Source organism: Polypterus senegalus, chromosome 3 (genome assembly GCF_016835505.1).
Source record: "Polypterus senegalus isolate Bchr_013 chromosome 3, ASM1683550v1, whole genome shotgun sequence".
In the NCBI taxonomy this organism is placed as follows: Eukaryota; Metazoa; Chordata; class Cladistia; order Polypteriformes; family Polypteridae; genus Polypterus; species Polypterus senegalus.
In genome coordinates, this window is record NC_053156.1 from 180,870,403 (window position 1) to 180,895,878 (window position 25,476).

The window sequence follows — 25,476 nt, forward strand, 5'->3', positions numbered from 1 at the left end:
CTTTAAAATAAGTTCAGCAGCGACACAATTGGAAATCTGTTAAGTTCGATTTTACACAAACATCAGTAAGTTGTTCTTTGCACAAAGTGATATATAGTCAGCAGTCCATTCCGGCCAATACCCCCAAGCCGCCAGATGGAGCCCACCCTGCGACGTGGAGATGCCCCGAATTCCAGCAGGGTATCATGGTATGTGGAGTTTTAATGCACAGCCCTACTGGATAACGTCAGGGACGCTGCAGGGAGGCCCAGAGACTTATATTTTCAATACAGCCTGGAAGTACGTCACAGTCACGGGGACAGAAGAAATGATGTACTTCCGGATTGAAGAAAATGAATTTTCACCTGACCTGGAAGTGCTGGATGATCACATGGACTGAGGGATCAAAAGCACTTCTGGGTCAAGGACTATAAAGGACTGTGGGATATCCCAGATGGGCGAGCTGAGTTGGGAGGAAGGGAACAACACGTCTGGGAGTGGAGGATTGATTATTGTTATTATTATTGTTATAGTTTATGAGTATTGTGGAGTGCAGGGTGCTTTGTGCATATTATTGTACGAATAAAGTCAAGATTTGGATTTTTATCTGGTGTCTGGCGTCTGATCTGAGGGTTCAAGGGGACAACTACGCCCCCTATCTGTCACAACAGAGAATCACAGACACGCAGAATAAGGTACCAATTTGCGTGGTAGACAGTAGGACTTTATGACTTTTAAAACTAGGCTTGTTATTTTGGAAGAATTATGTGTATAGGATTGGCGAGCTTTGTTGGGCTAAATGGCTTGTTCTCATCTAGATTTTCTGATATTCAGATGCTCTAACCAGTATTTATGCTAACATAAAATGGGGAATAGAATACAAAGAAGGTTATTATTTTTATTATATTAAAGCAGACATATAAATAAATTCCCAAAAGTTAAATGCTGATATTTGCCACTTTTGATTGCCATCAGTCTTTTAATTTCATATATTATCTTCTAATGTATACAGAAAAACAGATTTTACAGATGCATGAAACTGAAGGTTAATTATATAGCTGAGCAGTGTGCTACAAATACCTGAAGTCTTCTGTATTGATATTAATGCTAAACTACATTTTAAATTCCAAACCAAATACAATTTTTTAAGTTCCCTGAATCGTTCAAAATGAATGGATGTCTTGGTACAGTAAATACATTATACTGAAACATAAAGGTTATTGTTTGCATTAATATAAATACCAAAAAAACCTACTCATAAGCCATTCACAGCTAGATCTACAGTCCACTGCTTCTTAGTTTTGGCACCTAAAGACATTGTTATTCATTGACACCTTTGCTTTTTGTAGTTTTCTGTCTGATACAATGTAATGGTAATTTTATTATGGCTATTTATAACAGTGTATATGCTGAAAAAGTATACGTAAAAGAAATGTACAGGAGTATAGCACACTTCTTATTAGCTTAATCTTCCAAAGTCATCTTCAGTTATTGCCCTTTTTCTTTATAATTTCCTGTCATCTCCTAGAATTTTGAGTCCAAATATGATCTGGAATCTTCAGTTTTCTGAAATTTCTTGAATGGTTACAAACTTACCAATGTGTAGATCATACTGAAAAAAGAGGAAAAAGAATGACAAGCTCAGGCTTATAAAAAATAAAAGTACATCAAGTGTAATACAGTGTCAGTTCTGTACATTTGAAGTGGACATGCAAACCTACATTAAGTAGCATGTCTTGAACTTCAAAAAAATATATCATAACAGGTAGACAAAGAAGAGCACTAAAAAAATTGGAAGCAAAACGAATGCATATTTGGATTTACTAAGATATCAATAAAGGTGACTATTATAGTTCAAGTCTAGCATAATTTTATATTTTAGAATAATTTTATTCTTGACTGGAAAATCATGTTTTTTTTATGTTTTTTTTTTTAATTTGAAGGGCATGCCATTCTTATTAGTCAGTATTAGATTTTATGCATATAAGACCAAAGCTCTGACAATGGATGGATCGCGGGCCAACATTCACCTTGACGGGGTCCAAATTGAACAAGTACAAAAATTAAAGTATTTGGGGTCACTGATCCAAGAGAAGAAAGCTGCGTCCACCACTGAAGTCCACAGCTGGATCGGCCAGGCAACTATGGTGGTCACCTCACTCAAGTGGTGTAGGAAGCCCAACATCTCCCTCAAGACTAAAATCTGCCTATTCTGAACACTAATCTTGACGATTCTCCTCTATGGATCTGAAACGTGGACCCTACTCAGACAAGACCTGAGCAAGCTCTAGGTCTTCCACACACGATCCTGGGTGTCTCCTTCCATGACTGTCTTCGAAGTGAAATCATATGGACAAGCTGCAACCACCAACCAACAGGTGAAGAAGCAATACAACTGAAAAGGCTGAGATGGTTCAGCCACATCTGCTAAATGAACACCTGCTGTACACTTTGAGATGGCAGCCTCCACCTTGAGTACGCAAGTTTCTGCTTGGTTTGGCAAACTGGTGGCACCCAGCGTCAAATCAGTGCTACTGTTTCTGTGTGGTATATTTTGCTACATTGACCAGACAATAATGGTCACCAGCGGGGGAAAAGAGACACAAATGACATCCTTGCTAAGAGTAGGAAAACACAGTTTTTTTGAAATAAAGGTGTACAAGGGCTGTTTGACATGGTTACTACTCCAGAGCTGCTTCCTGCCAAATGACTCCTAGCTATTAAAAACAGATCATAGGGCTCAATTTAAGCACTCTTAGATTGTATTCCTTGCTTCCAAAAATGCATTTCTGTATTTATATATATTCAATTTCTAACCATTTTGAAGGTGGAATATAATCCCAATGTTTCCTTAAATATAGAACAATAAATTCCAACATAATATAGCATTATTAAAAAATTATTGATTCAGTTCAGGATCTTGAAGGAGAGGGTGACTGATAGTCTATTGCAGGACAAACTTTCACATTCACAATGAGCCAATATAATTGCCAATGAAACTTGACATGATTGTTTTTGGGATGTTTTAGAAAAGCTTCAGCACCTTGGAAAAACATTAAAGCATGAGTTTCATAAACATAATAAACCAGATTCAGGTAATCAAAATCAAGATTCATGAAGTAGTCATAATAACTACTGTGCCAGTAATGGCAATTTTAACATGTCTAAACTGTATTATTTTTTGTTCACTCTTTTTTAAGAAGTGCCTGAGAAGACACAATATAATTTATTTTTAGATGAAAGAAGCTATGGTCCAAATGTGAAAGCCATTTCATCACTGTGGCTCTGAACTGGATTGAAAACACTTAACAAAGAATAACTAAATGGTGCATCATGGCACCAGTGTTGACCACTGTACTATAATGTTGCTCCTTCTTATTTTTTTCCATAGGCCTGTGTTATGTGTTGTTTGTTTGCAGATATTTTTCAAAAAATGTTACTATAATATGAACCTATATCAGCTGAAGATCCTCCAAAAACTTGCTGAGAGTTGTACAATTGGATAGTTTAGATCACATCTCTTGTTAGATGCAAGATAATACAAAGCCATGCAGCTTAGAGTGTCAGGGTTAGCAGTCCACTATGACAAGTAACCACTACGGATTACTGGTTTCTTGACTCCCATAATCCAGACATGAAGCTCTAACATAGTTTGTCCACATAATTCAGATGATTGAGAACTATCCATCTTTAAATATAAATTTATAATTTTTGAAGTGTTTTGTTCAATAATGCCATGCTGAAATTTGATGAGATTTAGTTTATGACAACTCTATTCAGCATTATTAAATATAATTCTGCAAACCCCTCAGGGGCTCCCAGCAATAGGTTACCACTTCAAAAGTGAAATAAAAGCCTTAAAATGTCTTGAGATTGGATACATAATAAAGAAAGTGTTTTTAAGACTATAACTCTTGTACTACTGAAAAGACTAAATATTGCCTCAATATTTCTCTCCTTTTGCACATATGCAACTCCATCTACCCCAGGGGATGGCTGACCAAATGTCATACTGAGGGCACTATACCACTTTAAGTCATCAAATTAATCGACTGCAACACTGTGTATAAGACAGACAGAAGCTCTAAACAGGGCACATTCCTAAAAAAAACAAACAAAAAAAAAAAAAAAACACTCACACTGAACTGCCACACAAGGGTTATTGTCACCTAGAAAAACTGGCAGCAGCTGTGAGGATTATGTTTTTATATTCTCCGATGCATTCATACCGTCCAGCCATCTCTGTTAAGAGATAAACTCAGAGATATACAGGTTGAGAAGCCTATGGTGTTCTGATAATGGACTATCTGTTGGGCAAACCACAGTTTGTGAGACTCAAGGACTGTGTTTATGATGCAGATGTGAGCAACTCTGGAGCACCAGATGGAACAGTCTTGTCTCCTTTTCTCTTAACTCTGTACACCTCAGACAATAGATATAACACCAGGTCATGTCACAAGCAGAAATTCTCAGATGATTCTGCACTTATGGGGTGTAGTGATAAGGGGGATTAGAATGGCCAGATTATGAAGGGTGGGTCCCCCTGGGCTAGAGAAATTGTGGGGCCATACAAAATACTATGGGTGCTGCACACATTAATTTCAAGGTCTCAGAGGCACACAGACTAATTTAAATGTTGACCACAGAATCTTTGCTTTACTTTCCCATTTTTGATCTGAGTCTATTTTTAACCAGCCTGAGCTTGAAGAAAGATTGCTGACCACTTGTAGTTGTGACAATGACAGGTAAAGCCTGAAAGTTATGTCTTCACAAAACCGCCTTGTTTTTGTTGGTGGCCTCGGGTAAGGGGCTTGGAAGCCCATCCCTGTAGGGGCCCGTAGCCACTGCCAGGCGGCGCCCTGGTGCTTGAAGAAACCTGGAGCCCAGCACTTCCGCCACACCAGGAAGAGCTGGGGGGAAGAAGACAGGGGACACCCGGAGGGCTTCCGGGTGCGCAGCCAGCACTTCTACCACACTGGGGCATGTCTGCGGAGGAATGCCGGGAAGCAGCTGGAGCCCATCCGGGGTGTGATAAAAGGGGCCGCCTCCCTTCATTCGAGAGCGGAAGTCGGGTGGAAGAAGGACGGAGCTGGAGAGAGGACTGGAGGCGGCCACAAGAAGAGGCGTTTGGTGACTGTGAGGCCTGGACTTTGGGGGATCGGTGCTGGAGGCACTGAACATTTACTGTAAATATTGTAAATAAACAGGTGTGTTGGGTGAACTACGATGTCCGTCTGTCTGTGCCGGGTCCCGTTCACTATATATATATATATATATATATATATATATATATATATATATATATATATATATATATATATATATACACACACACACACACACACATGATATGGGCAAAAGTACTGGGACACACCTCTTAATTATTGAATTCAGATGTTTTAATCAGACACATTGCCACAAGTGTATAAAATCAAGCACTTAGCCATGTGATCTCCATTTGCAAACATTTGTAAAACAAAATGGGTTGTTCTGAAGAGCTCAGTGACTTAAATCATGGTACTGTGATAGGATGCTACATTTGCAATAAGACAGTTTGTGAAATTTCCTCCCTACTGGATATACCACAATCAACTGTAAGTGGTATTATTGGAAAGTGGAAGCATTTAGGAACAACAGCAACTCAACCACAAAGCGGAAGACAATGTATAGTCACAAAGCGGGGTCAAGGACTGCTTAGGTGCATGGTGCATAAAAGTCACCAATGCTCCATTCTGCTTGCACCTTGTGACCGTGATCCACCTATTTCTACATATCTAGTCAGGAATCTACGCCCGTGCCGCTTTCGGGGTGCACACTATCTCTGTAAAGAATGCCTGGGCCAAGACCCCCAATTTTCTACTACAATGCAGGCCATCCAAGTTATTTTCCAGTTCAACAACCCTGAGCTTGATCAGTGCTAGATCAGTTGACATCTCCAGCAGATCTAGTCATCACAGAAAACTGGCTCCTTCAAGCCGTCCAACAAGACTTGCATTGTACTGGCCTCATTAATAAAATTTGACTTTGGGTTGGTAAAACTGTTCAACATTTTTTTTATTAAAATTAAATGACTTACCTTGAATGGTAAAACTAAAAAAAGCCAAAAAATAGATTCCTGAGAACTACTATAGTTATTTTACACCTTCTGTCCCTTTAAGCTTCTGTAATATTCTCTGCCTGCTGTTTGTCGTTCTATGAGGTTAAATTTACTTTTCTTTGTCTGCTCTCCTAACTTTGCACTCCTCTTATTCATTCCTTAAAAGCTCTCCACTCGCACATCTCAGTCTCTAGTCAGTACAATTCAATATAGTCAATGGTCACTATGATTGGTCAATATAGTCAATATGATTGTATGGTTAATGCCCAATCCCCTAAATAATAACGGTACCAGTTCTGATCTTATCCAGCATATTGGATTACTGTATCACTGTTTTTCAATTTATTTTCCACAATTTTTTTTTTATATAGATATTTTGATATTTTTTTTTCATTTTTACCAAGTACAGATTTCAGGTACTTATGCTAATACATACATATATTCCAGTAGCAGTAAGCTATATAAATGTACAGTACTTGCATACTATTAGGAGAACTGTTTGTAGTTTTGTTAACCACTCTAGAAAGTAAGATAATGACAATATATTGGTAAATCACATGTCCTAACAGGGTAAAAACCTGCTTAAACCTGAACCAAGAAGGATGCATGGAGACCTAAAACCAGGCTTCTAAACTCTCAAAGGTAACAAATAAAGACTGATCTGACAGAATTCCTCCAATAATTATGTACTCAAGGTCACTGGGGAGATTAAGGGAAAGTACACTCAAGGAGAAATCCAGTAAGCACTTCATCACAAAAAATGAACAAGACAGGAACAATCTATGGACAGGAGGCGCTCACAGGATGAGTACACCCACCACAGACATACACACACACTATGGCAATTCAACACCATCAATCCACCTGCACATCTTTGGTCTGTGGAAGAAATCCAGACATGGGGAGAACATGCAAATTCCACACAGACAGCATCTGGGTCTTAAATCTACAAACCTATTATCATCCAAAACAGGAATAGATTCCTGAAGTGTATCACTGCCAGTGTAAATGCTTAGTTTAAACTTTAGTAAAGTTGAAAGAAAAAATGTTTTGTGGTGTGGCACAACGATATGATGATTTTTGAAAACATAGCATGAAAGGTCATTTAACTTTGTCATTTGACTTGTGCCTCCAGTTAAGAAATGAAGCAGTTAAAAAATCAACTAATCAATGCAGCTTATTTACCTTGTCTTAGCTATTAAAAAAAATGTTTTTTAAATGAGCTCCACCATTAACAATACATTTTCTTAATGAGTTTGCAAGTAGTTTAGAATACTGTGGTTTCCTTTTAACAGTTCAATTAACAAGAAAGAAAAGCTAAATTATTTCTAAAAAACATATACACTATGTGTACTTTATACCAGGGGTTCTCAAACCCAGTCCTGGGAGATTCCTGTGGCTGCAGGTTTTTGTTCCAACCAGATTCCTAATCAGTGACAACATCTGATAGCACTGATCTCATTTAATTAGCTGGTATTATTTATCTCTTACTCTACATTCAGAAAAGCACAGCAGCATGATTTTTACATTTATAAGAAACTTAGAAATATTTCTGTTTTTACTATGGATTTAAATGCTTAACTCTCTTTTTATTATATTTCACCCTCTGTGCAGTTTGCTCCCTTCATTGAATCTTAATAATGACAATTAAAAACAAGCAGAGTAGAAACCCAAGTAAACAACACTCATTCGTGAAAGGCTGCAACTACTTTAGCGTCAGCCTCACAAAGTAGTAAATAACGGATTAAACAATTAGAACATCTAGAAAAGCAGAATGACAATCAAGATGAAAATACTGTTAAAAAGAAAAAAATACATATAACTGCTTAGTACATTTTAATATATATTTATTATTTTTTTTTAACCAAACTTAGTTTTCTAATTTGTATATTGTTCCCAAAACAGGGAATCTGGGAAACAACAGTTCACTAATTAGCCCAGAGTCAATTAAAAACAGAGGCTGGTTGGAACAAAACCTGCAGCCACAGGGGTCCCCTAGGACTGAGTTTGAGAACCCCTGCTTTATACAAGTGGTAGGATAAATCTTGTTAAATAATTCAGTGACAGGCCCATTTTGTAATGTCTAACTCTACTGATTAAAATTGTGCTGAATCTACTGTTATCTCACCTTTTTTGATATTTTCCGGTGTTCTTACGGTTCTCAGTGATTTAAAAAAACATATCTTTCACACTACCAGTAGATTTATCAAACTACTTTAAAACAGTATGACATATGCTTTACTTAATACATTCACTACTTTCTTTACGTACGGCATATTCAATATGGTCAATATGTTCAATATGATATGATGCGGTTTGAAAACTGTTCGCTCTCCATGCTTTACCAACTATAAGACAGATCACAAACTGGGACTAATCCATAGTCAGAGGAACAAGAAATAATCTGAATATTCAATTTGAATTTAGCTTGTGGGGTTATAACCGAATCTCCCATAAACTATACATTAATATATAGGCAAACATTTTAACATAACTAAGAATATACTTCTGTCAATTTAATATAACCTTACTAAACAACAAATGGCTCTTACATTTTTATTAATAAAAATGTACTAATTTTAGATGTAAGTGATATAGTCCTTAAACGGATCTGTTCCTGCTATCTCTTTCTCTATTATTACTGCTTTTCCATTTCTTTCATAACTGACCCTTTATCCAAATTTTATTAAATAAATTTAACATATATATATATATATATATATATATATATATATATATATATATATATATATATATATATATATATATATATATATATATAGTATACCGGCTTTTGTAAGAAGACACTGGCAATACCATATCTTAGCTGTGTCATTGTCATATGAGTTCTATTAATTTTTATTTTGAGAAAATACCTCCAGATAGACAATGTTCTTGGTGCCCTCTGTTGCTGAGGTGTTTCACTTGAACTTTGTTGAGCTGCAGTGATTGCTTCATTTTGACATTGTGCCTCTTCATCTGTTTTATTAGCACAAAGTCATTGTTGTGTGGCGTCATTTGCTGTACACAGGTCTTTCGTAGTGAGAAGTGAGGTACATGCAAGTGGCAAAAAAATGTAAAAGTGCATGCATGTGCCATCTAGAAGCTGTATTTGAGTGTGAGCAGAGAAGACTGCTTTATACACATACACACACGCATACACACACACACACACACACACAGGTCTTTTGTTTATATATGTCTAATAGATTTAGTTTTTAAACAATTAACTTTTTCAATGTATGCTTGTAATGTTGTACTACACTTCTTTAATACTAGAATTACCAAAGCCTACGAAAAAACATGTAAACCCGGCCCATCTTAGATCCGTTAGATCCGTATAGTGTAAATAATATATTGTTATTTGGAACACATGCATTTTATGTGTGTTTTGTGTCTACAAAGATCTATGTAAATGTAGGATCACAGGAAATGCAAGAAATGTTGAACACATACCTAAAAGATAAAGTTTTTTCATGTTTTAGTACTTACAATAAAATTTCGACATTAAGTGTATAATGTGTAAAGACTGAAGTCCAAATATCAAATAAACACTTTCACAAAAGGTACAAATATAACAGAACAAGGGTGCTTTTATTCAAGATTATAACCAGTTATAACTGGTGTATCTTTATTTAGCAATGAACAGTATTTCCTCCAATATTCTTTTTTATTTGCTGATTTAACTATTCTCCTTCTCTTTGCTGTTCATACTATATTAGACTATTATATGTAAAAGCATTCTTTAATCTTTTGAATGTCCAATTTCTCTCATTATTTATCTTATCACATTCAATAGACAACCATTTTTTTGTTTTCTTTATTGGAATGCATTTAACACCTGCCTCATTTAGCAGACTACTTAGCCTGTTATTAAACTATTAACATTAGCAGGTACTGTCAATTGTTCAGCTAATTAATCACAAATATAGCTTATTAGCTTTATTAAAATTAAACGTTGGTACTGTATGTGGCATAAAAATAAATCATTTGAAGAGTTTAATGTTCAAACTAACAACAATGAACTAAACAGTTTACAATTCAAAGTTGAAGCTTTAGATGGAATATCATGAAACCAACATGATATTTGGCCAGCGATTCAAAAATATGGACTTTCTGACTTTATTTAAACAGAGTCTCCTTAAACATTTAAACTCTGGACTCCAAATGACTCATACCTTGTTTCTTTTAGATTATTCTTTTAACAAATTGACTACAGCATGCACTGATTACAGCACGTTGCCACACTCACCACACGGCTAACCACCTGGATTGAGATCCAAGTGTAGCCCTGCAACGTGTGACACCTCAGCACTACGCTGAACAGTGTGAGGTTTATTACAGTGGCTAGAATGCCAATCCTGCCACCAACCCCAGGTTTTCCCTGTAAGTTAGAGGACCTGTTTGAAGGGCTGGATTCAATATTTAAAAATGGACTGCTACAAATACTTTTTGGAATTTATTAGTCTGGTATAAATTAGGATTAAAAGGGATTTTACCCTAGGAAGCAAAAACAGAGGTGTAATGCAAGCAAGTTGGTTATTCTAAGATAATATATTAACGAGGTACTTATTTCTTAAATCTAAGTGATTAAAGGTCTTTTTAAGTGGGATGTATTGCTGAAAATAAGGGAAAAACAAGAGAGAAAGAGAAGATTGTCACTTAGACAAGATGTCTGCATTCTTCCCAAAGAAACTGGCAAAAGACAAGATTCTGCAGACTTAATAAAATTCAGTTTTATTAATATTATTTTAAAGTTTAAATTTTGTATTGTTTGATTGGGTCAAAGTATATTGTTTAAAGAGTATCTAGTGTGGGTAATTGCCATATTCCCACATCGGTAAGCTTGGAATATTAATGGTAGAGAGAAGCAGGCAAGGTTTGTCCCATGTAGGTTTGAGAATGATTACAAAGGGGGAGTGCCCTGAGTATTTCAGAGTTTTTTTGGCAGCTCAGGTCCAATAAACCACACACTGACAAATAAATATTTTGCCCTGCTTTCACAAACAGCCCAGTTTAATGGGAAAACCACACAACTGGCAAAACCACGACTCACTGTCTAGACATTTTATGAGCTGGGATGGTTCAGCTACTTGGGGTTTCACCCCATAACACAGGGAACATAATGACATTTAAAAATGCAGCATATAAATATTCTAAAACATAGCAAAAACAATAATATATTAAACATATGTGTTAAATAATAAATGGACAGAACAATATTAACATAAATAATTTTAATAATTGATCAAAGCTAAAAAAATTGGTGAAAAAGACAAGTTAATGAATATAAACATAAGCCAGAGGAGGAAGCCAGGCGAAAAAATAATATTAATAAGCTACAAAACTCGAACTTAAGACACAATGCTGCTAATAAATTATAAAACAGGCATTAATTGCTATCACAAACCTCCTTCTTTCTTTATCGATTCAGTACCGATGTGTCATTGTACTTGTCACGAATCCAGAAATATTTTTTATCCTACATTTTTCTGCATTTTTCTAGCAAGGAACTGAACTTTCTAAAGACATTTTTAAACATGAAGAATGTAATGGCATGTGTTACTTATGCCTATAAGATGTTTTTAAATTTATGACGACACTGTCTTGTTTTGGAATGACACTGTTATACTGTCTCTTTGTTGTTTCATTCAGATCCAAGTTGCTGGGGACGGGGCTCCAAAAATAGTGATAATTTTCTCATCTCCCTGACCCTAGTGAATACTCCCCATTTTGAATGTGACACTGTCCAACTTTGTGGATAAAGAAAATAATCTCTTGCGGATACTGCAGTTGAAGTTCCATCTAAATAATTGGTGTGTTTCTTGATTAAAAATTACCTTCTCCTTTGAACTTTATTAGTCTGATTAAATTTTCTTTAGTTTCTCTACTGTGGGTATACCGCTGTTCACTTCCTAGTCCTTTTCTTCTTTCTGCACCTGTTTGTCTATGATATAACCACACTGCACACTAATTTTAAAGCTGTAATATCTAAAAAGCTGTTTTAGATATTGCACTTTTGATTTTAGATAATTTCACATTCATTTAATTTACACCAAGCATTTCCCTATATTTTGTGAAACAAAAATCTGTGTTCTTTCATTTATAGATGGAATCATATATTTCCTCTTGGTTGGCTTGCACAATGTGTTTAGTACTTGCAGTTATAAACAATGAGTACATCTGCAAAAAAAAAAACAAATAACTTAATAGTAATAGTAGATAATTCAAAATTATTCTACAGTTATGAGGATCATCAAAGTTACACTGGACCATTTTTAGTTAGTTAATCTCTTTGTTTCTAGTTGTGATTGGCTTGAATGATTAATGCTTAATTGAAGTACAAGGGTCTCCCATGTAGTTTTGGGTGGCTTGATCAATTAACAATGGATAGAAGAGTGGATTTCTTCCAGGCTTACTAGCAGTCAATCCCCATGGGCAGGCAACATCATATAGGAAACTTTTTATGGACCAGCAGTAAGACATGCTTGCCTTTTTGCAGACCACGGGGGTATTTTCCGTACATTGCTTAAATCACCCCTCAGATTATTATTTAATATGTCATAATTCCAGATCAAACGTGAGCACAAAGAAAACATGGGAACAGGTTAAAGTGAAGCACAAGAATATACTTCAAACTGGTAAATATTGGTATACAACTATTTAAAGAATTGTTGACATAAAGAATCATATAATATAAAAAACATTTATTTTAAAGCTAAGCAGACCTAACCCCTGCAGAAGCATTGGCTCTCCAGCAAAATGCCCATCGCCCTGTTTCTGAGGGCATTCCAGGGGGAAGCTCCTCCTCAGAACCAGTGGCAGAATGCAGTGGTCACTTTATTTCAGGTAAAGGATGGTCATTGCATATATTTGTCCTCAATGTGTGCCATAGGTATGTTCCATATAGCCCTTTTTTTTTTTTTCAGGTCAGTTGCAGAGAATGTCATATCCCTAGAACCTGTGTCTGACCAACAAGATATTGATGAAGGTCAAATATTTGATAAAGACACTGTGTCTGATTATTCATCAGGAGGAGAGGTAAATTTTCCAAATGTTTGATCAAACTCCACTCTGATCAGTCCTGGGCAATAAGAATTTTAGGCTGATTGTGAGATTCTTTATGGAACTGTGGGTGTTTTTGCCTGTGTATTACCTACATGTAATGGCATGAAACGCCTCTTTTATTGTCTGTACACGCAGGTGGTCCAGGAAACACTATGAAAACCCGAAGGATATATTTTAGAGCCGAACCAACTTTACGAATTGCCTGGCAAACTGCACTTTTAGATAGATTTTCCGCATCGCCTACAGTATATATAAAAAAAGTGCAGCTTGCAAAAATGCATACTGTCTGTGTGGTTGTGAACGCCTGACTTTGCCTAGTTTGACTTCAAATATAAGGTTCTAATAAATCTTTGAGGTGCAATATCCCAAAGGCTAAAGCGGTATCTTTCAAAAAAATTTCCTCCGGGAGCAATAAAGGATCTTGCCGATCATTCAAAACCCTCTCTATATGAAATTCTCTTCTTATAATTTGCACACCGATATCAATTGGTCGCTCATTCATGAATGGCGAAGCCATGGCTGAATGAATTCCCTGCACGGACACTGATTAAGTGTGTGAGCTAATCCTTGTTTACACAAAACAAACCTGATCCGAGCAGGTTTGAGGATTTGGAAGTGCTGCTACGACAACACATCCAGCAAAGGTTTTGAAAAACCGAGAGATCCAGGATCAGGCCAAATGGTCAACAATTACATCTGGCTAAACAAGCAATCCACATACGAAAAATACCCCCCAGGACAAAATGTCTACAGACTGGTGCCAGTACATTGTAGACACTGGTTTAGAGCATTTGGAGGAGTGAAATGCTTTGGCACTGCTTTTGTTCCCTCCTGTGTGCAAGATGCTGTGAAGATGTCATAAACCAGAAACAATGTGGTGATGGAAAAGTTGCTGTTTGTGCATAGCTGGACTTGCGGTTATAAGATTTCCTGCCTGCACAGCCAAACACAAACAGCCAGTGACAGAGAGTAACTTTGTATAAACGGTGTATACGCCCAAAAATGTTGAATACGCCTGTTTCCACACTCACATTGCAATGTATAAAAACTAACTTGGCATTTTCACGCCGGCTCAATCCCTGGCATACGCATGTTCTCCGCTTGGTTTTGCAAACCCAGCGCCCAAAGCTGTGCTTTTGTTCCAGTGTGGTTGCCCTTTCTTTTTTAGATCCACATCCCTGACATGGCTTTATCAAATACACTGAAATTAAGCACATATTATTATTATTAGTTTAAGGCATCTGATTGTAATTAACCTGTAACAATATAATGGTCCATGGAATGGCCAAACTATTCCAAATACCATTGCTGCACCTTCTTCTTCATTCAGCTGCTCCCATTAGGGGTTACCACAGTGGATCATCTTTTTCCATATTACTCTCACTGCACCACTCAGAGTACTTATATCACTGTATCTGAGTGTGGAGTCACAGCTCTATAGCAGCTGATTGGAAATAGAATTATTGGTATACAGCATCTAGCCTACACTGTCTCAGCCATGCTTTCTATTTGAACTGCTTCCATACGGCAAACGCTTAAGAGCCTTTCTTGTACGGTTCAGAAACAGTTTCATCCCAAGAACTATAAATGCAATCAATCAGTCCATCAAGTGCTCCTTGTAGAACTATTTGTACTTATAAGTACAATTACCTCACTGTAAACTTGCGATACAGTTATAATATTGCACAACCTAAGCCACTTTAACATGTATTTACAGTACATATGATGATGATGATATAATTTTAAAATGAAATGCAGCAAAATGTTTATTACATTTTACATATTACAGATAAAATGTTAATATTTAAATAATCTACTGTATATTGTTAATAATTAAACATGTGAGGACACGGAGTTGCAGTGCTAGGTAGTTCAGGCATTGTACCTGCCTTTCGCTGTATTCTTGCTGTGGATGCCGCAGCACTGGAAGGTTAGATGAATAGAATAATTAAAAATGTACTACGAAGATATTTCAATGTTCCTTAAAAGTTTTGAAGAATCAGCGTTCTAAGCTTACAGATGGCTTAACTCCTAGTACAGAGCTGATTGTGTGGCGATTGGGTACTTGGAGAAAGAAAAGGAAGGACAGGAATTGGGGTTTAGTACATTTGAAAGAGACAGTATTACTGCAATAAATTATTTCATCGAAGGTCGCACAGCAAGAATCTTGTGTGAGGCAGTAACAATCTCTGGACGGGGCGCCGGTTCATCACTATCACTGTGCCACTGTGTTCCCATGTTTAATACATGCTTTAATTCCTATCATCATGAAAATGATATCAAGTATCCATCTCAGTATTTAACTTATTCAGAGAGCTGTAATAGCACGAATGTAATGGATTCCATGCCCTGTCCGAGGAAGAGAAAACCTGTTTAAGAATCACGTAATGATTCACACACACAGAGCACCTAGAAGAACACATACAATACAAAGCATTTAACGTGCTACTTTAGTTACAATGGTATTTGAGAAACTAGTAAATTAAACAATTTTAAGATGAAGTTTATTATGTTCTACTTTAATGACAAAAGAAACTACGTGATTAAAGTGGAAATTTCGAGATTAATGTTGACATTTCCAGCTTTTTTCCCACTGTGTCCCTATTTTTTTTCTTTTCTCTGTATCCTAATAAGCTTTCATATGACACTCAGATGGTGGGCTACAACTCACCTTTTCATGACGACTTTGATATCTGGCAACTTCTTTTTTATTTCGAGCACTATGTGACTTTGTGAACTTGAGCTTTTAAGTTTCCTCGACACTCTATATCACTCGATCAACTTCCTTTTGTTGTTTATACCACTGTTTACACCAACAAATAGTATGTTTTTCCTTACCTCCACTTGGTATTCGCAGAAATTCTTCTATCTTCTCTGTGCTTTTGCCATTGTCTTTTCACAGAATGCTGAGCTTAAGGGCTATTTATATTGATTTGCATATTCAAAGAGGCGTAATTCTGGGAATAGTTGGGGAGTGGCAGCAGGTGTGTGCACGTGCATTACTTTTCACACTGACCGGGATTTATGGAGCAGAAGAACTTGGAAGGTGGCATATGCACAGATTTATGCATCTGGATTCTTTAAGCCGTACGCCATGTTTTAGTGTGAATTCTATGCACTGTGTTATGCATGAGGCCCCTGCTGTTTCATTAACTTGTACTGGGGAACTGTTCTCTGTCAGTAATGGATATCAAAAGTGAAAAATGGGAAATATACAAAATATTCAAGTTGGCGTAAGTGCTGTGAAGGTAAATTTGAAACACAAAACTAATTTGTGGTTTACTTTGCACAGAATGTTGATCTGTTGTAAGACAAAAGAGTTCACAGATTCACCAATGCTTTTCAATGACACATTTTAAAATTTCAAAACTAGGTACGGGGCAATCTGTTTGAGATATCTGAACAAAAATTAAGTTTAAAAACAACAACAAAAAATTTAAGTTTTGGCAAAATTCCTTGAGGAATAAGTGCCACATTTCAATAAAATAGCTCCACTGGGTACCAAATTGTTTAATGTGGGCAGATGTAATGACAGACAGACATGGGCAACAGCAACAAGTGCTTCATGCATTATATGTCAATGCACCTAAATATAATAAATATAGACCATATCATGTAAAGCCAGTTGTTCTATGCAATAGGGAATGTTCACCATAAAAATTATAAAAATAAATACTTAAAATATTCTTCTTGTATTGCAGAATTCATATTTAAAAGGTACAGTATTATTATTCCCTGTCTGATAACAATCTGATAACCAGAGTAGTGCAGAGCTGATTCAAATCTGCCAGCAACATCTCAGTGACCGTGCACAGCATTTCATGTAGAAACTAGGAACTATGAACGTTCACCAGCTAACTTGCTCCATGCACTCTGATGTTACAATGGGTAAATTGCTAGCATTGATGCGCTCAGAACAGAGTCCTAAGCAAAACTGATTAGGTTAGTCAAATATGGCGGCTTTAAAGGCCAGAAAAGGAAGTGAAGGGATCGAGGGTGGAAGCGGAAGGGTCTTCTTCCATAGGTTTAAACCCAGACGTGATGTCATCAAAAGGGTCAGTACAGGAAGTCTCTTTGGTCATGGGTTCTTCACCGGAAGTGACGTCATCCAAGGGTCTGGAAGTGGCGTCACTAGGGTCAGGTGGAAAGGAAAAAAGGTCAGTGCACTTAGCCTTCCCCTGGTCTGGCGTGGAATTACATTTAGACCCTTTAGCTGCCTCCCATGTGAACATGTGTGACAAGGCCCTCCCCTCAGCCCAGACCAATCAGGTTGGGCATCCCTGACTAAGAGGTCATGAACACTAGAAACAGCATAGGTGTTGGCGTGAAGAGAACCTTGATGATGGACGAACGAAAACCTATAAGGCTGCTGGTCAAGAAACCACCTGGTGACCGGTGGGTTTGTCTCATTGTGCAGGGCAATCCACTGCAAAGGTGCATGGTCTGTGACAAGGGTGAACTACAAAGGTAGTGCCTTTGCTGTGTAATCGTCCATTTGATCGCCAAGGCCTTCCACTCTACCGCCGCATACCTGGTCTCTCATTCCAACAGTTTCCAACTCAGGAACATAACGGGGTGTTCAACACCATCGGTGTTCTGGCTCAGCACATCTCCCAGGCCTGTGTCCGAAGCGTCTGTCTGGAGAATAAAAGGCAGAGAAAAGTTAGGCACCCTTAAGATGGGTGCTGACGTATGGGCCTGTTTTAGGTCACTAAATGCAACCTCTGTCTTATCAGACCATACCACATGGTTTGGGGCCCTGTTCTTTGTTAAGTATGCCAAGGGCGTCGTTCTCTCTGAGAATCGAGGCACAAACCAACAGCAGTACCCTGCTAATCCGAGAAATGCTTGGACCTAATTCTAGGTTTGCGGACAGGGCCATCTCAAAATGGCATACATTTTGGAACACTGTAGCTTCATGGTACCCCAACCCACCAGATAGCCCAAATATTTTGCATCATTTAATCCAAAGTAGCATTTCTTCATATTAATCCAAAGTCAGGCCACACTTACTGTCCGCAATACTGCTCAGACCTGCTGTAAGTGTTTCTTCAATGTGCTGGAATAGATGACAACATCATCCAGGTAGGCAGCACTCTATGAGTTATGAGGTCATAGTACTTTATCCACCAGACGGTGGAAAGTAGCTGGTGCCCCGTGTCCACTAGGGGTACTAAACGCCATCTTAACCTTTGCAGAGTTTGTTAAAGGAACCTGCCAATACCCTTTTGTCATGTCAAGTATGGTCAAGTATTTAGCCTATACTAGCCTCGCGAGGAGGTCATCCACTTGTGGTATCGGATGTAATTGCAAAACCTTCAACTTACATCAGGCTTACTGACCAAGACTATTGGGCTGGACCAGGGACTGTAACTTTCCTCTATTACTCCTAGTTCCAACATGCGCTTGATCTCAAGTTCCACTTCAGCTCTTTTTGCTTCGGGAAGACGATATGGGCACTCTCGAACTGTCATGATGTTACAATGTTGTGCGCAATTAGAGGAGTCCTTCCGGGTTTTTCACTCACTACCTCTGGTACGAACAGGATGACTGATTATAGCTCCCGCCATTGCCTGAGGCCTAAATTCGGGCTGAAGTTAAGGTTCTCCTTGTGAGCAAAGAGTGAGCAGGGCTGGCCAGAGGAGGGATCGGGATCCCTGCCCTTCCATGGTTTCAGCAGGTTTACATTATAAACCCACTCACTTGGTCGACGATTGGGCTGTTATACCAAATAGTTGACGAGTCCTTTCCTCTCCTTAACTTCATATGGCATTGTCAATGGGAAAGTATTTAAGAATGAGAGGTAGGTACTAGGACCATGACTCAATCCCCCTGGTGGAATTGTCGGAGAGACATGCCTCAGTCATTATATTGGACCTCTGCTGCTTGCGCTTCTTCCATGTGACAATTTAGTGTGGGACGAACTTTTCCAAATCTATCACGTAACTGCGTAATATATTCTAATAGCTTTAGAAGTAGCTGAGTGCAAGGGATCAGCTTCCGGATACCGGGTAGCATAATCTGCGAGGACCAGAATATATTTGTGTCCTCGTGCTGAGGACTATAGGGGTCCCACCAAGTCGACCCCGATTCTCTCAAATGGGACATTAGTCAGGGGAAGGGGAACGAGAGGAGCACGGTCCCTCCTAGGAATTTGTCACAATTGACACTCTGGGCAAGACGTGCAAAATCGACGAACCTCCTCATTAATTCCTGGCCAATAAAATTGGAGCTTAATTCTCTCCAAAGTTTTCTTGGTGACCAAAAGGCCTCCTAGGATATGGGCATGTGCTAATTCACGGACCTTCTTTACCTACGTCTTGACTTTTAATCCTAATGCATCAAGTTTATTTCTAATAACCTCATTATAACCATTATTGCCAATCATTAAAATTTCTGTTTTCTCTTTATTTAGCTTGAGAAAATTACTATTCATCCATTTAGAAACACAAGTAAGACACAATGGTCATCAGGGGCTATTGATAAATACACCTGGTTGTCAGCAGCATAGCTATGGTAACTCACGTTATGCCCCAAGCTAATCTGACCTGATCTGAAGCATGTAGATCGAAAAGAGCAGCAGACCAAGGATAGAGCCTTGTGGAACACAATATAGAATATCATGTGTCTTTGAGTTGTAATTACCACAACTAACAAAGAATTTTCTACCTGCCTTACCACCAGCCTGGAAAAGTTCACCCCGGATACTACAGATCCCTGCAGACTTTCCTCTCCTCAGCTGGTTCACCACCTGTGCAATCTCACTGAGATTGGGTGGTTCACAGCTACTTAGAGGATTAGCCTCAAGAGCCATGGACCCAGAGATATCCAATGTCCTGCTCAAAGAAGCCAGTCCAGCAGGTCACAACTACAGTGTCATCCATTAGGATTGTTCCATCAGCTGCCCTGACTGCAACTCTCCGAGGAACAGATTTGGATGTGCGTAATGCTTCAATTCCTCTTTAAGCAGGACATGGGTCACTAGACTACAGATGGTGTGTCACTTGCTCACAGATTTCTCTCACAAACACCTCTTTATCGTTCTCTCAGAGCCCTCGCAGCTGTCCTTCTCAGTTCCCGGTACAGACCAGAGTTGCCATTGAGCCGTGCGCTGCGACTCCTCTCGATGATATTCAGGGTGCCCTGCGAGATGAAACACCTCCTTCTGGGAACACCGGTAACACCAACACAACTCTCAGCAATCTTCAGGGTCTTGTCACGGAAAGTCTCCCACATCAAATTAGGATCAGCAGTCTCACCCAAATCTGCAAGTTCCTCACACGAACTGCGTGCAAATTTGTTAGAAGCAGCCTGGTCTTGGTGTCTGGTTAACTCCAGGCTCATTTTCCTTTTTTGGTGGTAACCTACTGGACCTAAGCTGGATCCTAAGAGTTGCAACAACAAGTCTGTGGTCAGAATTCACAAACTGGGCACTTCTGTAACCCCTGCAGTTTTGTAAGAGCATCCAGTGTCTGCCCATGAGGATGTGATCAATGCACCACCAGTATTGGAGTACCAATTCCAATGATGCGGCTCAAGGCGCTGGTACCAGAATCCGTAGCCACTGACCTTGGCAAAGTCAAGGAACATGGAGTCACTTTCACCAGGGTCACCAGACCCATGGGGACCGAGTCAATCCTCATAACCAGCCCTATTAGTGCCAGTGACTTTGTTGAAGTCACCCATGACCACCCATGATGGATGTCACCTCGTGGGCTCCCATTAACCACAGAGCGAAGCTGCAAATAAAATGTCTCCCTCACCGAGACATCACTCACCATGGTTGGAACATACACTGAGACAACAGACAAAGCACCCAGAGAGTGCCATAATCTGAGTGTCATAATACGCTTGTTGAAAGGAGTGACATCGGGCAACATCGGAAGAAGCCAATCTGCTACAGCAACAGCTACTCCCTGAGTATGACAGCCATCAGAGCGACCAGACCAAAAAAAGTGTATCCACCTACAGAGATCTGGCAAGTCCCTGGCCTGCACACCTCAGAGAGTGCTACAACTGAAATGCGGAGTTTACACAGCTCCTCAAACAGCAGAAGAAAATTTTCATCTAGCCAGAGAGAGAAGATGTTCCCATATTGGCCACCTCAAACTGGGACCCGAGTACTGCTGTGCAGCGAGCGACGCCTCAGCACCACACCAGTTCCGATCCCCAAAAGACACTCCCTTCGGCACTCCCAACAGTTTCAACTCTTCCAGTGTAGAAGCTACTCACTGATGTAATGACTGATATTAAAAGAGATAACCTGGACTTACAAAACATTATTCTGGGTGATTTTAACCATGTCAGTTTTAAAAAGGTCCTTCCTAAATATCAACAGCAAACAAAATGCCCTACCAGAGATGAATCTATTCTATATCATTGCTATGCAGCTATTAAAGATGCTTATCATGCCTCTCATGTCCCACCTTGGTAAATCTGACAATTCTATGGTTCACCTTATTCCTGATTACAAAGAGAAGTGAAAACTGTAAAATCGGTCTAAAGAACAGTTAAAAAGTGGACCAGCAAGGCAACAGAGTAGCTTCAGAACTGCTTTACTTGTACAGACTGGAGTGCCCTCAAAAGTGCCACTTCCAACATATGTGAATAAAGTTATGCTGTAACTTGATATATAAGTTTTGTGAAGATGTTTGCATTCCAACAAAAACAAATTGTGAAGTTTAGCAATGATAAGCCTTAATTCACCCCAGAGCTCAGATGACAGTGCAAGGACAAAGAGTGTGCTTTCAGATGTGGGAATTGTGAGGAATACAGGAAAGTCAAGTATATCTTGGAGGTAGGGATCAAAGGTGCCAAAAGAAAGTACTTAGATAAGCTGCAGGAACAGTTGTCTGCAAATGACAATGCATCAGTCTGGAGAGGTCTTAAACAAGAACTACAAGAAACAAACATTAAAAGTTCTGCTAATCCCAGCCTGGCTAATCAATGAAATCTGTTTCACGGATACTTTGAAAAAGAATAGGACATAAATCTACATGATGGTCTCACTGTTACTACTCACTAGTCCTCTTCTTCTCAGCTTTCCCCTCCTGTCATCACTGCAAAAAACTTCTGCAGCTTATTTAAAAAGCAAAATGTGCAGGCCCGACCTTATTTCCCTTTCCACACTCAAGCACTGTGCAGACCAGTAGTCTACAGTATTTGTGGACATTTTCATCCAATTTCTGAATCTGTGCACTGTTCCTGCCTGCTTCAAGACCTCCAACAACATTGCAGTAGCAAAAAAATCAAAGGTCACAAGCCTGAATGACTAAAGCTTTGAACATCTTATTCTGAATTACCTCAAAAATGCTATAAAAGACTTTCTGGACTAAAGACTTCCTTTTATGAGCTTTATTTACCAACACCTTCATAAGCCAAGAGCATATGTGAAGATCTTGTTTTGGACTTCAGCTCTGCTTTCAATACAATAATCCCAGAGCTCCTACATAAGAAAATCACCCAGTGTAACCTGCCCAGTTCAACCTGCCATTGGATCACATACTTTCTTACAAATAGGAAACAGTATATATGGTTGGGCAGACACATGTCTGACCCATTAACCCTTAGTACTGGTGCACTGCAGGGATGTTTCCTTTCCTCAGTACAAATGACTGCACCTCTGGCGATTCATCTGTCAAACTAAGACTAAGAGGCCTCATTTCAAAAAATGATGAGTCCATATACATATAAGAGTTGGAAAATCTAACATTGTTGTGCAGCCATAATAATTTGGTCCTTAACATTAAAAAAAACTCAGGACATGATCATAGTTTTCAGGAAACAGTCACCTGCTCACCTAAATGGCACAGCCGTTTCGATGACAGAATCATTTAAGTTTCTCGGCACTGTGCTGTTACAAAACCTTAACAATTATATTATAAATTTAACTTTATAGCAACACATTTCTTTCACTATCTTCAAATTAGAAACTTTGTTAAACAGAACATGTTCAATTTTGATCACCTCCCACCTCCCTCTATGCAAGGACTTAGACAGCATCTCTGCAATATATAAAACCATTTTACAGTCCCTTCCTTTCAAAGATCCAAGAGGATGGTGGGAAAAGGATCTCTCACTCAACATATCATAAAAGGAGTGGAAGGTAGCAATGAAGAGAATTCACTCGAGATCCATATGCGCAAAGCATACAATTATTCAACTCAAAATTATATTTCGAGTACATTGTCCAAAAAATTGTCCAAAATGTTTCCAGGGCAAGATCCAACCAGTGAACGCTGCAATCAAGTTCCAGCTTCACTGGGTCACATGTTTTGGGCCTGCACCAAATTAACATCATTCTGGACCAAAATTTTTAAATGCCTTTCAGACAGCCTTGGTGTCACAATCCCTCCTAACCCACGAACAGCTGTGTTTGGTGTACTTCCAGATGGGCTTAAAGTGGAGAAGGGCAAACAAACTGTGTTTGCCTTTACTACACTATTAGCAAGCAGACTTATTTTGCTCAACTGGAAGAATCCTAACTCTCCCCTTTTAGTCAGTGGGTAACTGATGTTATATACTATTTGAAATTGGAAAAAATCAAATTCTCACTTAGAGGATCTCTGCAGAAATTTTTCAAAACCTAGCAGAATCCAATCAATAACATCTATATAATAAAAGCCCAGCGCGGTGTCCGTGTCCGGGTTCGCGTTCCTTTTGGCTGTATAGCCGCCCCGTAGAAAAGCCCCAGTCCGTCCCCTCTCAGAATTCCTGCTTACCCCTCCGTTCTTTCCCCTTTGCTTTTATTTTTCCTGTTCCCGAAAATCTTTTCAAAACAAAAGTAAAGAAATCGACAGAGCGTCACATTAACATCTTCTCTCCTCTGCCTATTAAATAATCAATAAAATGAAATAAAACAATCACAAAAGAAACAGAAACCACAACCTACCCTTACAGCATCCACCACGCTTCTGGCGTTACAGCCAAACACGTGGTGTATGCAGGTTATGAGGTGTGACGCTAATTAACGCCCATACTACAACAGATTATATTGTTCATATACTATTAACTATTTACAGGGATCAACTCTTTTGGGGAAGTTCATAACAAAAAAAATTAATTATAAATAACATGTGCACTTGAGTATTTCGAGCCCCGCGTCTGAGTCGGATGGTTCCCCTGGTCACCAATTCGTGTGTTTCACTATGCCCACTATGCCTTTCCGTCTTCAGCTACCCATGTGCACTTGTACGGAGGAGACCTGACGAACAATGCGAAGCGAAACGCAACTAAACCTGCTACTGCGAGAGGGACACATTACAGCGTGATCACGAAGCAAAGAGGCAAAGGCGTGACATTTGCTCGCAAGAAACGGACACTCAGCATTCACACAGATTAGCTCAACGACGCGTCTCTGCCGCTGCGAAAGGCAACAGAAACCCTACAGAGAGAGAAGACAGATTATGCCGTGATCGCGAAAGAAAGAGGCAAAAGCGTGCAAATGAGACACCCGACGAGAGGTCCTTACGATTGAGTCCTTCAACTGTGGTCATCCAACGCGCAGCGTAGCAAGCGCCAAGTTGCTAGTTTTAGAATAAGCTTTCTTTTTCTTCTCCATTTATCAATATTCACTTATTAATTCATCTATTTACTTATTTTTACTAGGTTTAAGTTTTATTCTGCTGCCCATGCTCTCTTTCTCAGGGGTGGGGGTTGATTTGTTTTCAGTCCTATTCTTGTAAAATTGATCTATTTGTATGGAATGTTGTGTGCTTTCAATAAAATCAATAAAATTAAAAAAAAAAAACCTAAAGTGGGACATTAACATCACATGCATTATTAAGGAGAATGGTCAGCTGAGGAAATTCGATCTCCCTCAATCAATCTTGGTCCAAGTCCATCCTGTCCTCATCTATAACTGTCTGGTTTGGTGCTGCCTCTGTTCAAGCTAATGCCATTCTGCACTGCATCATCAGAGCATGTGAGAAAGAACATAGGCTATAACTTACCTCACATTCAAGTCTATTATGAGTCCAGGGACAGGACGCAGGCTGCAAAGATCATTGCTGATCGAATCACTTATTATTTGATATTTTGTTTTTCTATATTTATCTTTTGTATTCTGTGTTGTCCTTGTATATTGCACTAATGCTATCAAGACAAATTCCTAATACACATTAGTATATCTGGCCAATAAAGTGAATTCTGAATCCCATTCTGCATATTAAAATCTAGTTTGCATTCATGATCACTTATGTGTGATATTGTGATCATATATCACATATGTGTGCGTATCCACAGTCGGGTCAATGACCTTTATGTTCATGCCATCAATCACACCAACAACTCCAGGAAAACCAGACATTTGCATGAATGCAGCTTGTTTTAAC

At 38.8% G+C, this 25,476-nt stretch overlaps 1 protein-coding gene across 1 annotated transcript in view; it reads right to left on the minus strand.

The window, feature by feature from the left end:
* Positions 1-483: 483 nt before the first annotated feature.
* Positions 484-25,476, minus strand: part of LOC120526841 (protein cornichon homolog 3) — a 201,575-nt gene continuing 176,582 nt past the window's right edge. Inside the window, exon 6 of the mRNA XM_039749970.1 lies at positions 484-1,591. Within this exon, the coding sequence (XP_039605904.1) occupies positions 1,564-1,591 (28 nt within the window). The 3' untranslated portion in view covers positions 484-1,563. The remainder of the gene's footprint in view (positions 1,592-25,476) is intronic.